Source organism: Oryza sativa, chromosome 5 (genome assembly GCF_034140825.1).
Source record: "Oryza sativa Japonica Group chromosome 5, ASM3414082v1".
Lineage (NCBI taxonomy): Eukaryota > Viridiplantae > Streptophyta > Magnoliopsida > Poales > Poaceae > Oryza > Oryza sativa.
The window spans coordinates 11,468,414-11,483,564 of record NC_089039.1 but is presented as its reverse complement, the minus strand read 5'-3'; the positions used below and the strand labels follow the sequence as shown (position 1 = coordinate 11,483,564).

Below are 15,151 nucleotides of genomic sequence, written 5' to 3'. Positions count from 1 at the left end.
CCTTTTACTTATTTCTCCTACTAGTAATCTGCCCGTGCTAACGCTACGGCTGTTTTTGATAATACAAATCAAAATATATGTCTAAAAAAACAAATATCCATATTCTTATGCGAATGCTAAAGGATCAACACATATTTAGCCTTAAAACAATAATTCCATATTCTCAAATTTATAGTATTTTATGAACTTGTTGAAATATAAAATTATGGTCAAACGCACGCCACCAATACAAAATAATTCAAAAATCATATAACTTTTAATTTTTTATAAGGGAGTAGTAAATTTAGATGGACTAATTAATTGCATCTTATGCATATGCACAAACGGTAAATTATTTGAATGTTTGCACAAAAGGTATATGCACCAATATTATAACATTATAACATGAACTGTCTCATTTCTTCTCCAAAAGGGAATATCTGGCAATTCTTTATCCACAATTTGCATACAAATACATCTGATCAATCTTAAATCTCTCCATAAATTTACTATCAGAACTTCCGCATGTCTAAATGTACCCGACCCCGCATAACCCATTAACACATTTTCCCGGAGGATATGGACAACTCCAACAGCTGATCAGCCAAGTGCACCTAGATGACACGTATATTGATATCTTATGATTGTTGCGGCAACATATTTCATATAACACAATAAATTTCAAAGCATCTTTGAAACCTCATTTAACACGCTGAACTTTTAAAATAAAAAATATAACCAATACTTAACAGTACACTATTATTGACGTGTTCATAGTTCATACATTCCATTTGTAAAATAAATTTAAAAGCATCTTACAACACAAACATGCATTTCTTCACTGCACAAAATATTTTAATGAGAAAACTGCACCAGAAGGTTAGCAACGTACCATGACAAAGCAAAAAAAATCATATCATATATTCATTATTGGACCATTTGCTCAGGTGAACAGTTTGGTGCCATACAAACTCCTGGGAACATGAAAAAGCTTGGCGCCATATAATTAACGCGTTATAACTTTTTGCAGAGAACAGAAGAGAACTCAAACAAGCCTCATGATGCCTATTCCTCTTTTTTCCAGTGATGCAGTTCCTAATTGTTCAGTTGAACTACCATCCATGTATAAGAGTACTGATGGCCTCAGCAAACAATCGGAGAATGATCGCAAAATCAAGAAGATAGTACAATTGGTCACTGCACAAATGCTATTTGCACCAAAACAGAGTACTAAAAAGAACCAGTCGTATATTCAGTCCAACTTTTGTGTTACCAAAAATGAAATATATGTTTCATACAGGACAGATTTGGCACTATTATATCTGATATGAACCAAAATAAAATGCAATCTCTACATACAAAAGAATATGCAATTGATGGTAGTTGATGTCAAAACGGGGAAAGTTTTCGTCATATCGCTGATGCAGTCCCATTTGGCTTGCTCGATCTGGTTTCAGAAAGCCTCTTTTTCATGATTAAACAAACAATAACAGCTAGCACTTGTAGCTTGCTCACTGCAGAGCATAAAGAATAGTTAGGCAATATGATACATCATATCATAAACATGAACATATCTATGCCACATATGAGACGAAACACCAATGAAATACCAATGTATATTCATGTCTCATTATAAATATAATGAAAAAAATGCACAACATCTCATTACAAATTTGGATAAAGAATTACGAAATAACAGATGATAGTTAACCTGCTGCTTTATCGACATAGGTAAAAACCAAATTTAATCCCTCCAGAAATTTCGCCGAAGTATGATATCTCTGTTCAGCCTGCGAATTGGCACATAGCTCTTGCCACAGTCCATGAGCTGAAGAAGTGGCAACTTTGAAGTAGCCACCTAAACCCCACCTATAAGTCAGAAGAGCAAGTGTTATTGTCTTCTTTATTCTTTTTAAATCAATACAACAAAGAACAAGGTTATGAGGTGAAATCTGGGCACAGGGCAAGGAGAAGCCAGCTTAGAGTCCTTGCAGATTATCCTGCATCCATTACCAGTAATGCTAGATCTGGAGTTCAAGCAAAGTAAATTTAGATACCGTTCAGGAACTTAGTGACTGAAAACATCTCTGCCATCTGATTTGAAGCATTTAGAATCAAGCAAATCCAAGCATGCATAAGAACGGACAATAGATGCAACAACTGCATCTGTTGTTTTTGAACCAAGAATCAAGCATAGCATGCATAGGCCCCTAATAAAACAAGAAAAAAGATGGATAAAGGATTTAACTCAAAAGGAATATAATTTTAACAAGACTCCCCCTAACATAATTCGTGAAAAATGAGCAGCATATAAAGTACCTGATATTAGAACTCTCTAGGGTAAACACAACTTCATTGCATTAGTGGGTTGAGGATATGTGCAAGCTTCTCAAATTTGAGCAGGACGAACCAGACTATCCTTCAGACTAATCAAATTGGTTGAATCATTACTTAGTTGGGTAAATCTCAGTGAGTTCATTCATTAGGACTCAAATTTGAGCAGGACAAACCAGACTATCCTTCAGACTAATCAGATTGGTTGAATCATTACTTAGTTGGGTAGATCTCAGTGAGTTCATTCATTAGGACAGTTTATGACCTGCAAGAAGTTAATATCTCAATGAACTTGCAATGGTAATTCAATTAAACTGAAAAAAAATTGTAGTAGCAGGTTGTGTTCCTGATTTTGTTAGGGAAGAATGATCTCATAGCCAAAGAGTTCAAAGGATTGAAGAGCTCATATTAAGAAAACTGAGATTGCCGCTGCCATCCATCTAATTTGAGAACTGATGGAGATCGCTTATCTGAGACAAACCTATTTAGCTCATCCCTGTGTTGACAAACATGTCACTGAAGTCAATTAAGAGATCACTCAAGGCTTAAAATGCAGATTGAACAAGTATATCTGTAAAACTGGGTTTCTTGAGTATAGCTTACAGAGGAGAGGTCCACACTACATAGATTCATAAATCAAGACATTCCATAGAAATATACTTAACAAAGGTATCCATCCGCCTCGGTAATTTCATACAAATAGCTTTTGTAATTATGCTTATTCAATGTACTAACAAAACGAGATAGTTAATTTTCAGACACTTCATGAATTAAAACTGCACATTTATATAGGGAGTAGGGACTTCAAGGAATTAACAAGAGAGGAGATCAGTGACCACCTGGATACATTCATGAGTACAGATTTGGTGGGAAGGTTTCAACGATGTAATCCATTGCAGTAGGCTGAGTGGAGATAAGTGCAGGCATACATCATGACAGATTGAAATAAACAGTATCGATCTATGAGGTGTAAAGTATTTTGTAGGAAAGTGATTAGGGAGAGAATAGTTACCTGATTTAGAGGGATGCTGTCATGGCTTTAATTCATGCTATTAGGTCCAATTCGGCAGTCAGTCAGGATTTTCTTTTTCATGATTCTTAAACAATGGAGCCAGAACAGATCCTCCTTATGTGAAATATGCAGGTGGTAATGGAGGAAGAGGTGGTGATGTCATTCTTGAGTGTTCAAGGTCAGTCTGGGATTTCAGTGGTTTGCAACATCACATGGTATATGTTTAAAACCATCATAGAGTCCGTTTCGTCCAGAGATGCATATACTTTTTCTGCACTTACTGGTTTCCTGCTGTTTGAAAACATCATATTGTGCTAGATTTAGGAGTTTGTTCCTAAAAACACTGTGCCCTTGCTGAGAATCTGAACTTGTTGAACTAAAAGGGGCTAACCCTACCCAATCATGAACCTTAAGATTTTTTTTAAAAAAACAAATCATCACGAAAGAATAGGAAGGATCCTGATATATGCCTGCATATACATTTGCGTATAAAAAGACACAATGAGGTTCAGTTACAATAAAAGGCTGACCAAGATTATCTATCCACCCTGACAATTTTGTTTTGGCTAGTTTCAGAGCCTAAATATTTCGTTGTTATTATGGAGTAGTTTCATATGATAAGGAGCAATTCTGCTGAGTTATATGTTTGGAGAAAATTCATGCTTAGTTGCTTACCTGACTTGATGCCTGTAAGAAAGCTCATGCTTAGTTGCTTACCTGACTTGATGCCTGTAAGAAAGCAAGCCGAGGAGCCAGTGGAGTTTCAAAGAATCAGATCGGAGGCGGTGAAACCGGCGAGAAGGGCGACGAGCGGCGGAGTGGCGCGCGACGGCGGACTGGCAGCGTTAGATTTTGGACAGCGATGGAGGCGGCGTGAGGAGCGAGAGGTGGAGGGGGCGGGGCGTGGGTTGGAGGCACGGTGGAGCGAGAGGTGGGGGAGCGATGGCCCGCGATGCGGTGCCGGGGGAGGGGAGCGGAGGAATTTCGCGATCGGAACAGGAAGGAAAGTGCGCGTGATTCGGGGGCGCTGCTGGGTGAGGGAAGGCGATGGGTACGCGGGAGACGTTAGATTGAGATGAGATAATCTGGACCGTTGAGTGAGAAATGAAAGAATGAGTGATGAGTGATGAGTGGAGCCATTTATTTAGATTTCGATTCCGGCACGAATTTCAGATTCGTTGATATATGTAGGGACCCAAAGTGAACTTACTCCACTGTTCGATCGTCTAGGGGAAGCCCATAAAAGCCTGCGACAGTGCTATTCCTTGGGCCGGTGCGGGAGCGCGAGTGTCATCCCCTCGGAGAATAAGTTCACTTTGGGTCCCTCTATTTGTCGCCCAGTCCGATTTTCATCCCTTGACCGCAAAACCGGATACGACTCGTCCCCCAACTTACGAAAACCGGGCAAACGAGGTCCCTCGGCGGTTTTGATAGCGGTTTTGGCTGACGTGGCGCATACGTGGCTAATTTGACTCAGTCTTCATCTAACGTGGCACTGACGTGGTGCTTATGTGGCAATTCGATCCAGAAAAATAATAAAGCCCATGGAACCCACATGTCATTTTCACACATAAAATAATAATAATAAATAGTGGGACCCACGTGGGCCCCACATGTCATACTCACCCCCTCATCTTCTTCCTCCCTCTCCATCTCCCCTCTCTCCATCTCTCTCCTCTCCTCTCTCCAGCCTCCAGGCGCCACGGCTCACGGGTTCACAGGGAGGTCTAGCGGTGGCGGCCGGCGACGCAACAGTCGCCGGCGGCGGTGAGCTCCACCTCTCGGCGCAGCTGTACAGCCGCGCGCGTGGCTGTCTGACGGCGTGGGTGGCACGGATGGATTCATGGATCTAATCCCGCGCCAGCACGTAGCCCCCCGCGACACGACGGCGAGACTGCGACGGCCGGCGACGTCGCTCTCACGCCGGCGAGACAGAGTACATCTTCAACTGCCAGCATTAATTTGCATCGAGAGAGAAAATTAGCAGTAGCATCAAATAATATCATTTCAGTTTCGTCGCAATTAAGCTAGCTAGCCATGTGAGGAGTCAGTTCGATGCCTCGATCGATCGTCGGTGTCGAAGAGGGGTCAAGAACTCAAGATTAGGCGATCGATTCCATCTGACTCATCGGCTGAATCATACGAGCTACCGTCAATTGAGTACTCGTACTAACGTACGCGTGTAAATGCTACTGACTGCATGAGAGAAACTGTAGAAGTCCTGTGCTTACACAATGTACTACGGCCTAGCCATGATCTAGATGATGCAGCACAAGACCTTTTAATTAATTAGTCGATCGACAAGCGATCCATGCATGCATGGGAGTAATTTACAGGCTTCGAGTTCATACACTGTTGCATTGCGGCTTGCGAAAAACACAATGCTACACTAAGAATTAATGATGGCCATCCGCAACTAAGTGATGATCTGTGAGCAGTTAGCAATTACCAGTTACTGACGAGAGGTGAGTAGGTAAAGGCATTATTAGCAAGAACTGCATCGGAACAAAGTTCATTCCAGTGGTCAAAACTCAAAACCCCAGTGAGCTGAGGCGTGAGAGCGACGTCGCCGGCCGTCGCCGACTCGCCGTCGCGTCGTTGGGGGGGGGGTTACGTGCTGGCGCGGGATTAGATTCATGAATCCATCCGTGCCGCCCACGCCGTCAGACAGCCACGCGCGTGCGAGGTCAGAAACACGCGCGGCTGCACGGCTGCGCCGAGGGGTGGAGCTCGCCGCCGGCTGCGGCTGTCGCGTCACCGGCCGCCACCGCCGGACCTCCCCGTGACCTAGTGAGCCGTGGCACCTGGAGGCTGGAGAGAGGAGGGGAGAGAGATGGAGAGAGGGGAGATGGAAAGGGAGGAGGAAGAAGATGAGGGGGTGAGTATGACATATGGGGCCCACGTGGGTCCCACTATTTTTTATTATTTTATGTGTGGAAATAACATGTGGGTCCCACGTGCTTTATTATTTTTCCTAATCGAATTGCCACGAATTGCCACGTCAGTGCCACGTCAGATGAATACCGAGTCAAATTAGTCACGTAGGCACCACGTCAGCCAAAACCACTATCAAAACCGCCGAGGGATCTCGTTTACCCGGTTATCGTAAGTTGGGGATGGGTCGTATCTGGTTTTGCGGTCAAGGGACGAAAATCGGACTAGCCGACAAATAGAGGGACCCAAGTGAACTTATTCCTCCCCTCGGCCTCGACTCCAGGATCCTAGACGAGTTCGCCCGCCGACGCCTCGCCTGCGTCGCTTCGATCTCTATCCCACGAGCGGAGCAGCGCTGCCGGCGCTGCTGCTTCCGCCGCATCCTCGCTCGCTGCCACTGGTGAGCATCCATCCACTCTTTCTCATCTCTCTCTCCACCACACTTTTTCTCGATTGCGCTAGCCCTAGCTTCTCTTCTGGATCTCGAAGCTGCTTTTCTCTTTGCCTTTTGTCTTAACCCTAGTATCAATAACCAGTTTAGTTTGTTCCCAATAAAATTTAGGTTCAACTGTACCCCAGGCGACCACGTTAGGTCCACCGTGCTGAAATGTGAAATCAACGAGTTCAAGGATTTACAATTAGCCGGCAAAGTATAGTTATTTGGTTGGTCACATTTATTTATTGAGCGAGACAGTTTCTTGGAGATTAGTCATGTTGATGTAAGCGAGCATTTCTATGGTATGGAACCACAATTCTGAATGTCATTAGATATTTTTGCAATATTATTCGTTAGTGTTAAACTGTTTATGTTTCGTATGACTTTACTCCAATTCAGGGCGGAGGGCTTGGTAGGGCTAGGTGTGGCGCTCGCTATACCTCGTTCCTCCCGCCTACAACCCCCCTCCCCCCTCCGGCAGAGAGCAGGACACCGCGCTGACGAGAGAGCGTGCGGGCGCGAGAGAAACGACGGCGCGCGAGCCGCAGCCGCGAGAGAAGTTGAGGCCGCGCGAGAGGAGCGAAGCATGGAAGCAGGCCAAGCTATTGGGCCCATTGGGCTTGTTTTTTTTGTGTAAATGGGGCTTTTGACTAGGAAACCCTAGACCCAAATTTCCCCTTTCTCCCGTTCTCCAATCCCCAATCTTGCGATTCCATCCAGCCGGCCGAGTGGGAGCGGCGGCGCTGCCTGTGGTCTGTGGAGCTGGTGGTGGGCCTGGCGACGTTCCGTGCCGTGCGCGAGGAGGGGCGCGGCAGGGCGGAATCCCTGGCGTAGAGCGGCGAACGCGCGGGTCGGCGGGGCAGCAGCGCGGCGGCGCGACGCGGGGGCAGCAGCACGGCGCAGCAACCGGCACTGGCTAAATAGCGCCGGGAGCAAGGCAGAGACAGCCACCAACAGGGACTGAAGGCAGGCAGAGGCAGGCAACAAGCTATAGAGGAGAGGAAGAGGAGATTAGGAATGTTGTGGTATTTTTGAGTTTCTCTTCTATTTACCCTTTTGGCAACTGGATGATGAATTGTGATCTTATGACTAGTGCTTGTTGCTATGTTTAATGTAGACATAATGGGATAATGTTGCTTTTTTTTCCCTTCTTGTTCTGTTCTAATTCTCACGCTAGTTCATGTGCCACACCTATTTTTTTTTTCGGTCGTCCAATTATTTCAGTGTACTTTTGATAAATTTAAGCCTTGTTTGTATTTGTCTGCATGAAGACATGTAGAATTTGCTCTTGGTATCTGTTTGGGCTCTGGTTGTGCCACTACTTGATGCTCTTAGGTTCTGTCCATCTTCACCTCTCCTATTCCATATCATCAACTTGTTCTTTTGCTAGTAGAATCACTAATTCAGTATTGTTAGTATCTTCTATGGGCAATATATGTACTGTCAGAAGAAATAAATCCTTTAGGATGAAATGTCTGAATAGATTCAATGCAGAAAGTTTATGTTGTTATGCTTCAACTGTTATTCATTATTATTTAATTTAATTCAGGAATTTTGTTGAATAATGGATGCTAGGTCTGAAGCAAATTACGTGATCTGTGGTGATAACATGCTCTCGATCTGAGACAGCATTCAAATAAGCATCGTCGAAGGTGTCCTACTGGGTTACACAAACTTCTTTCAGAAGCGAGAAGAAGATGGCCACCAAACCCCAGCCATAGATTCCCATTTCCAAGCCTGCCTCACTCCACCAGCATGATGAAACATCACCTACGTCGATGTGGTGCTGCTGCTTTCACCATGGTCCGATGTTTCTGCCACTTTCCGCATGCTGTATCCACGTCACCTCCAATTGGATGGAAGTGCCCTTCTCCTCGGCTATACTCCACCAATGGTGAGCCAATGTCTGCTGTCACATCTTCTTGCTCCATCTCTGCTTACTCCACTCTTTCTCTGCTTTCTGGTTCATCTATGATAATATGACTGTGCTGCTGCAAAGAAGAAATATTTGATTCAAGTGTGCTCCTTGTTTGCCCCTCTTTTCGCATCAGAGATGAACCAGCAGCTTCCTGCGAACCTGGTGGGGGTCATGGAGCAGAGAATGAAATTGATCGAGCAGAGGAGTGCGTACCTCCAGGAGCAAATTAACCAGGTCATCTTTGGATGGGCAACCTCTGTTTCTAGCACTGTTCAGTTCTTGTTATCATGTGGCCATGTAGAGCTTTCAAATTTTAGGTTGGAAGTAAAAATAATCTTGATTTGAGTTTGACGTTAATGAAGACAGCCAGATGCCTCGCCTGAAGAATACTCAAGGGCCAACAAGGAGCTCCACAAATTGGAGAGTACTATGGATATGATCGAGGAGCTGCGGTCCAAACAGGAGGTAATGATCACATGAATTTGTGTAATGTTCACATCCCATGGTATGGTAGACTGGGAGTAGGCCAAACTATTTGAGTATTTGCAGGAAATTGAGGGTTTGAAATCCTTGATGACAAACTCTGTTGAAGAGAAGGACTTCCGCGAGATGGCAGCTCAGGAGCTCCTTCAGGCTCTGGAGGAGGAGAAACAACTGCAGCACAAGCTGTTTCGATCATTACTTCCAAAAGATGAAGCTGACGAGAGGGATTGCATATTGGAGGTCCGTGCAGGTAAGGCAGAACCTGCTATGTCTGTCCGTATGCATATTTTGTCCTTTTTGGTGTCAATCAATGTATTTGGGCAACTGGTGATTGATGATGATATGCAGGTACTGGAGGAGAAGAGGCGTCTTTGTTTGCAATGGACATATTTAAAATGTAGGATTTGCCCCTTCACTGGTGTTACTCCACAGCATTTACCTGTGCTGCTCAATCTGTTACTAATAAATTTGAGTCTTCTATATTATAGGTACGAGAAGTACTCCCAAAAGAATGGTTGGAAATTCGATGCTATTGATATCATGGAGTCTGCATTAAAAGGATACAAGGTATAGTCTTTGTTGGCAATACCAAAGATCTTGAGTGAATATATACACAGCTTTTATTGTTGCAGCAATAAAAATGTTACACCGTCTAGTTTTGGAAGATCTTCCCTAAGTGTCAACATGCACTTGACATTATTATTATTTCAAATTTAATGCAGGAAGCTAGTGGGACTATATCAGGTCCTGGGGCATACGGGAAACTCAAGTTTGAGAGTGGCATCCATAGAGTTCAGGTATGGTGAATTGATGATGAGTTACCCTATTTATATTCATCACATTTAGCCACTTGCCTTTTAATCTGACTTGATCCTGCCGATGGCAGCGAGTACCAGTAACGGAGAAATCTGGACGGGTGCACACTAGTGCTGTATCTGTTGCTATTCTTCCTCAAGCTGATGAGGTTGTAATTGGATATAGCATTTTGATCGGTCTTGTTTTGTTTGTTCCAAAAGTTTTTATCATCTGTGCAATTTATGGCATGGTTAGTAAAAGTTGCTTCTTCGAGAGCAGGTTGATGTACAATTGCGCAATGAAGACTTGAGAATCGATACCTACAGATCAGGTGGTTCTGGAGGTCAGTCTGTCAATACGACTGATAGCGCTGTTAGAATAACCCATGTTCCAACCGGAACAGTTGTTGCGATACAGGATGAGAGGTCTCAGCATCAGGTTGCCATACACACACAATCATTCCTTTGCTGTAGTTTTCTCCTTTAAATCAGGAAACAAGTAGTGCTTAGGTCCTGTTTGTTTCAGCTTAAGATTATTGTAATCTAGATTATTGAGGCACATTAAGCTGGATTATAATAAGCCGACATAGAATAAGTTGTTAGCTGTATGTTTCTCTGGATTATTAGATGTTTGTTAGTTGTTAGCCACCCAATAATAAAAAAAACACCTTTAGAGTGGATTACCAGATTGTAGTAATCTGGCTTATAGATTGTAATAATCTATCGTAATAAGCTATCTCTTTGTTTCAACTTACTCCTAATAATCCAGATTATAATAATCCTAAGCTGAATCAAACAGGGCCTTTGATACCTCATTTTCGTATTTCTGTTCCTATGTTATGCCCTTCATTTATATATTTTTAGTCTCATATTTATTTTCTGATTCTTTAATAGTTTTATTGATCTTAGCATTATCTTAACACTTATTTGTTGTCTTCACTTTTGATGCACCAAGTGGAAATCAATCATATCCATTTGTAGAATTGTTCATTTATCTACTTATTATATTAATGTTATATGCAACTCTTTTTAGAATAAGGCCAAAGCCCTCAAAGTTCTCCGAGCAAGACTATATGAAATTGAAAGGCATCGACTCCATATGGACCGGTCAAAGCTTCGATCAGAGCAGGTACCTCACTATCTAATTGCTCATCACAAATATTAATCCCTGAGTATGGGATTGTCCAATTCTGACTTGCTAGTAGATTGGAAGCGGTGACAGGTCCGAACGTATCCGAACATACAACTTTCCACAAGGGCGTGTTACCGATCATCGTGTTGGGATCACGCACCACTCCATAGAAGATGTTATGGAGGGGGAGAGCTTGGATATCTTCATTGATGCGCTCCTCCTGCGTTATGAAATGGACGCAATCGCTTCATTTGCTTCTTAAGTCATACTGGTTTTGTGGTTTCTTTTAGCATCAACTACATCGGGACCAAACAGAGAAGGAACCATGTATACATCGCACTGAACCGGCAGAGACAACGTCAAGAATCTTGAGTTCTCAAGTTTTCCTTATTCTCAATGTATAAGCATGTAGCTTAGGATCATAGCTGTATCGCCCATTATTCTGAAAGCAGTAGCAGCCAAACAGTTTTTCTTCATATTTTTTATCGCGCCGCAAGTTATTTGTGGGCAACTGAATCACGAGTGGCTGCCACATCGGTGTTCAGTCAAATGGGATTACAATTTTGACAGAGATAAATGGGATTACAAATTTGACAGAGAACTATGTTAACTACAGTCTACATCCTTATGTTAACTATATATAGTCTACATCATCCAGGTAAAGATGGTTTGGTTAAGGAATTCCTTACGACGGGTGCTGTGAAAGCTAATACATGTTTATATTTGTCTTGGAGACCTATAAATTGCAGCAACGAAAGGAAAGGATAAACGAGTGCCACCATTTGATAATTGATCAATATATAGACATGTTTTGTATTTGAATGGTATAAACGCAATTATTCTGAGATGGAGGTAGTAGTTTACAGCTGTATTTATGAAACAGAAACAATTTGGTGCATATCAAATCCGAGACTGCTTTCTAAATTTTCCCTTCGTTCAAAACAGTGGGAAAATCCATTAGTTATCTTAGGGTGCGTTTAGTTCAAGTCAAAATTGGAAGTTTGGTTGAAATTGGAACAATGTGATAGAAAAGTTGAAAGTTTGTGTGTGTAGGAAAGTTTTGATGTGATGGAAAAGTTAGAGGTTTGAAGAAAAAGTTAGGAACTAAACCAGGTTAGAAGTTTGTGTGTGTAAGAAAGTTTTGATGTGATGGAAAAGTTGGAGGTTTGAAGAAAAAGTTAGGAACTAATCCAGGTCTTAGAAGACTGGAAGGTCTGATGTCAATATGGACTATGCATCCGTGTTCTGGCCTTCTGGGTAACCAATTATGTACAGTGAAGAAAAGACATGGTTAAATTTTTTTTTCCAACCTCGTCGGCCTCAGGATGAACTTAACTCACCCACAACCATACCAGACGAGAGAAAAATGGAAGAACAGACTGACAAGCGGACAGATCAAGCTTCAATTCGAATAGGTTTGTAAAGAAAGAAAAATTGTGACATGTATTCTCAATCTAGTTCACTTGTGAAGGATAAAAACTAAAGCTATAAGTGAGACCAAATTTAGTTGCACAATATTCATCCAATGGCAACATATTCTGTCACTATAAATAAGTAATTAACGAACATGATACATGATACAAACATGCTACAATTGATGAAAGGATCAACGTCTAACATATCAACACTAGGAATTTAAGGTGAAGAGGAGGCTCCAAATTGGGGTTTCAATTACATTGCAAGCCTCTGTACACCTGAACTTGTGCTTCTGGGAATAGAATCACTTGCTACACAAGAAGCATAATGGCATGGAAGAAGAAGAAGAAAAAAAACAGAATAGACATGCCAAATCTAAGATTGCAAGGTCCCAAACAGTGGGGCATGATCATCTTTCAATGATCTGTCAGCTGAACCTGCAAGAACTGCATACCATTCACTGTGAAGAACAATTAGCTCCCCATTTTGATGCTGTTCAATGTTGGCTCACCTTGAACCTCCTGTTTCACTGGCTTCTTGTCCTCCCTGGATGATGGTATTGACAATGGCATTGAGCTGGCTGCAGCAGCTGCAGCCGCGGCGAATGCCAGCGCCGGCTGCTGCATGGCATTGAACTTGAGCAGCTTGTCTCTGTTTGCCTCGCTGCTCTTCGGAATCTTCTTCTTGGGCGGCGGTGCGGCAGCGGGCTTCTTGGCTTCTCTGGCCTCCGCCTCAAGCGCGCGGAAGGCCGCGTCAAGCATCTCGCGGGAGCGCTTCCGCGCCACGGCCGCTTCCCGGACGCAGCGCTCCGCATCCTCTCGGGCCGCGGCGGCGGCGCGAGCGACTGAATCGTGGGCCAGCCGCGCGGCGACGAGGAGGACTCGCGCGGCGCGCTCGTCCAGCGCGCGCCGGCCGCCCCCCGCGGGCGTGTAGGAGAAGGGCTTGCCCTCGGCGGCGGCGGCGCACGAGGGGCAGACGAAGGAGGCAGAGTCTGGGACACAGGAGTGGTGCGCGACGAAGAGGCCGCAGCTGGAGCAAGCGGCGGTAGGTCCCGGCGGGGAGAGGATGGGATCGAGGCGGGGCTCCTGGACGGCGGTGGCGGCGGAGGCGGAGGCGGAGGCGGAGGCGGGAGGGAAGAGGAGGAGGCAGGCGGAGCAGAAGGCGGCGGGGTGATAGAGCAGGACACAGGAGGAGCAGAGGCGGCAGAAGACGCCGTCGTGGCGGACGTGGTGGAGGGGCCAGGCGTCGCGGCCGGATGCGCACCGGTCGCCGCCGCAGCCACGAGGGATGGAGCCGGCGGAGGGCGACGGGCGGAAGGGAGGCGTCATCGCCGCCGTGGCGGCTTCGATGCGAGAGGAGAGAGGACGGGGAGGATTAGGGTTTCTCTGGGGAAACGCTGCCACCAAACGGCTCAAAGGAGGAATTTTCCCATTTTCTCCTCTTCGAAATGGTACAAGGCGGAAATGGCGAAACTGCGTAACACCCATGAAATTTCGATTCTAAACATGATAAAAAATCGGAATAATCCAATTCTAAAATTCAAAATTGGAAATTTAAATAATATTTACTACCTCTTAGACATAGTTGTTAACAAAGTAAGTATAATTAAATAAGAAAAATGTTGTGATTGGTTGAGAAGTGGATGTAGGTGGGAAAAGTGAATGGTGGAGGGTTATAATTAGATTGAAAAAGAATATTGGTGGAAAAGTTGTTATATATTAGAATAAATTCTGAGTGCAAGAAGTTATTATATTTTGGAATATAACAAAATAAAATCAAATATTAATTATTTTCTAAAAACAATTATTATGGATTAATTATTTAAGAAAAATATTTTGCAAATAAAAAAATATTTATTGAGAATTTCTATACGGTTGCCTGCAAATTTTTTTTGTTTTTATCTGCTGAATTTGTGGATGTCTGATCCTCCTGCAAGAATCTTTTTGCACTATATCTCCTTGTTGTGTGGAAGCAAAAGTACGTAGGGGCCCATGGTTGTTGATGAAGACACAGCTAGCTCTGATACCAACTGATGAGGATGTTGCGTCTCGATCTTCCGATAGGTATTGATAACTCTTGATTTGGTGGAAACTTGACACATAAGATCCAGCTTCTGATCAACATGACCTGAACCATGCAATCACAGCACCACGTCTTCTCTAGTTATCAATCGTGCACTGCCCGGTTGACCTCACCGAGAAGGCTAATCCCTGCATGCGAATTGAAGAACACAAGTAAGAACAAGATAGATTGCAACATAATTTGCATATGAATGATTAAGCACTCGAATTTGGAGTTCCACAAACCGATCTAGTGGTGAAACGTCAATGTCAGAAATAATCTAAACAAAACCCAACTCTAAACGATGACGTCTACTGAATAAATATGATTAGGGATGTCCTAGGGTTGCCCTATGGTGCACACCCCCTTAGACTAAGCCCACGACACAATGACAAGGCTCAAAACCCTAATCAGATTCGGGCTAGATAATGTACGTGGCTTGTTTTGCAGATTCTCGACAGCTCGGTGGGAACTGTGACGTGGGACCAAAACCATCTGAAAGTAGACTACATAGGATTTCCAACAAGTACTCATGGGCCCTGAAATTTCTTCTAGATCAGTAGCTAGGTCCGTTTGAAGTTGATGCTGTCAAGAGACCCGAATCTGAATCCAAAATGTGTAGAACTTTATCTCTTATCTTCGATGGACCAAA

At 43.7% G+C, this 15,151-nt stretch overlaps 2 protein-coding genes and 1 long non-coding RNA gene across 7 annotated transcripts; 1 reads left to right on the top strand and 2 right to left on the bottom strand.

The window, feature by feature from the left end:
* Positions 1-1,207: 1,207 nt before the first annotated feature.
* Positions 1,208-4,301, bottom strand: LOC107278187 (uncharacterized). 3 transcript variants are annotated; one of them, XR_001545848.3, is made up of 3 exons: positions 2,299-4,301; positions 1,691-2,189; positions 1,208-1,493 (listed from the first exon to the last, which is right to left on the bottom strand). It is a non-coding gene; the product is annotated as an uncharacterized lncRNA (long non-coding RNA). The 3 variants fall into 3 exon arrangements; XR_001545852.3 differs by having other exon boundaries at positions 1,691-3,216; positions 3,326-4,301; XR_010741621.1 differs by having other exon boundaries at positions 1,691-4,301.
* Positions 4,302-7,357: 3,056 nt separating this feature from the next.
* LOC4338281 (peptide chain release factor 1, mitochondrial) lies at positions 7,358-11,656 on the top strand. Of its 3 annotated transcripts, none has more exons than XM_015781833.3 (12): positions 7,358-7,720; positions 8,271-8,589; positions 8,747-8,847; positions 8,984-9,078; positions 9,163-9,346; positions 9,445-9,493; positions 9,585-9,663; positions 9,819-9,893; positions 9,983-10,060; positions 10,171-10,329; positions 10,924-11,019; positions 11,096-11,656. In XM_015781833.3, the coding sequence occupies exons 4-12, from the start codon at positions 9,043-9,045 to the stop codon at positions 11,282-11,284; spliced, it is 945 nt and encodes a 314-aa protein (XP_015637319.1). In that variant the 5' UTR covers positions 7,358-7,720; positions 8,271-8,589; positions 8,747-8,847; positions 8,984-9,042; the 3' UTR covers positions 11,285-11,656. The 3 variants fall into 3 exon arrangements, with proteins under 3 accessions (XP_015637319.1, XP_015637317.1, XP_015637318.1); XM_015781831.3 differs by having other exon boundaries at positions 8,980-9,078; XM_015781832.3 differs by having other exon boundaries at positions 8,976-9,078.
* An 868-nt stretch (positions 11,657-12,524) lies between these two features.
* On the bottom strand, positions 12,525-13,836 carry LOC4338280 (uncharacterized). Its single transcript, XM_015782779.3, has one exon. It carries the CDS (start codon positions 13,764-13,766, stop codon positions 12,912-12,914), a length of 855 nt encoding a protein of 284 aa, XP_015638265.1. The 5' UTR covers positions 13,767-13,836; the 3' UTR covers positions 12,525-12,911.
* Between the last annotated feature and the right edge of the window lie 1,315 nt (positions 13,837-15,151).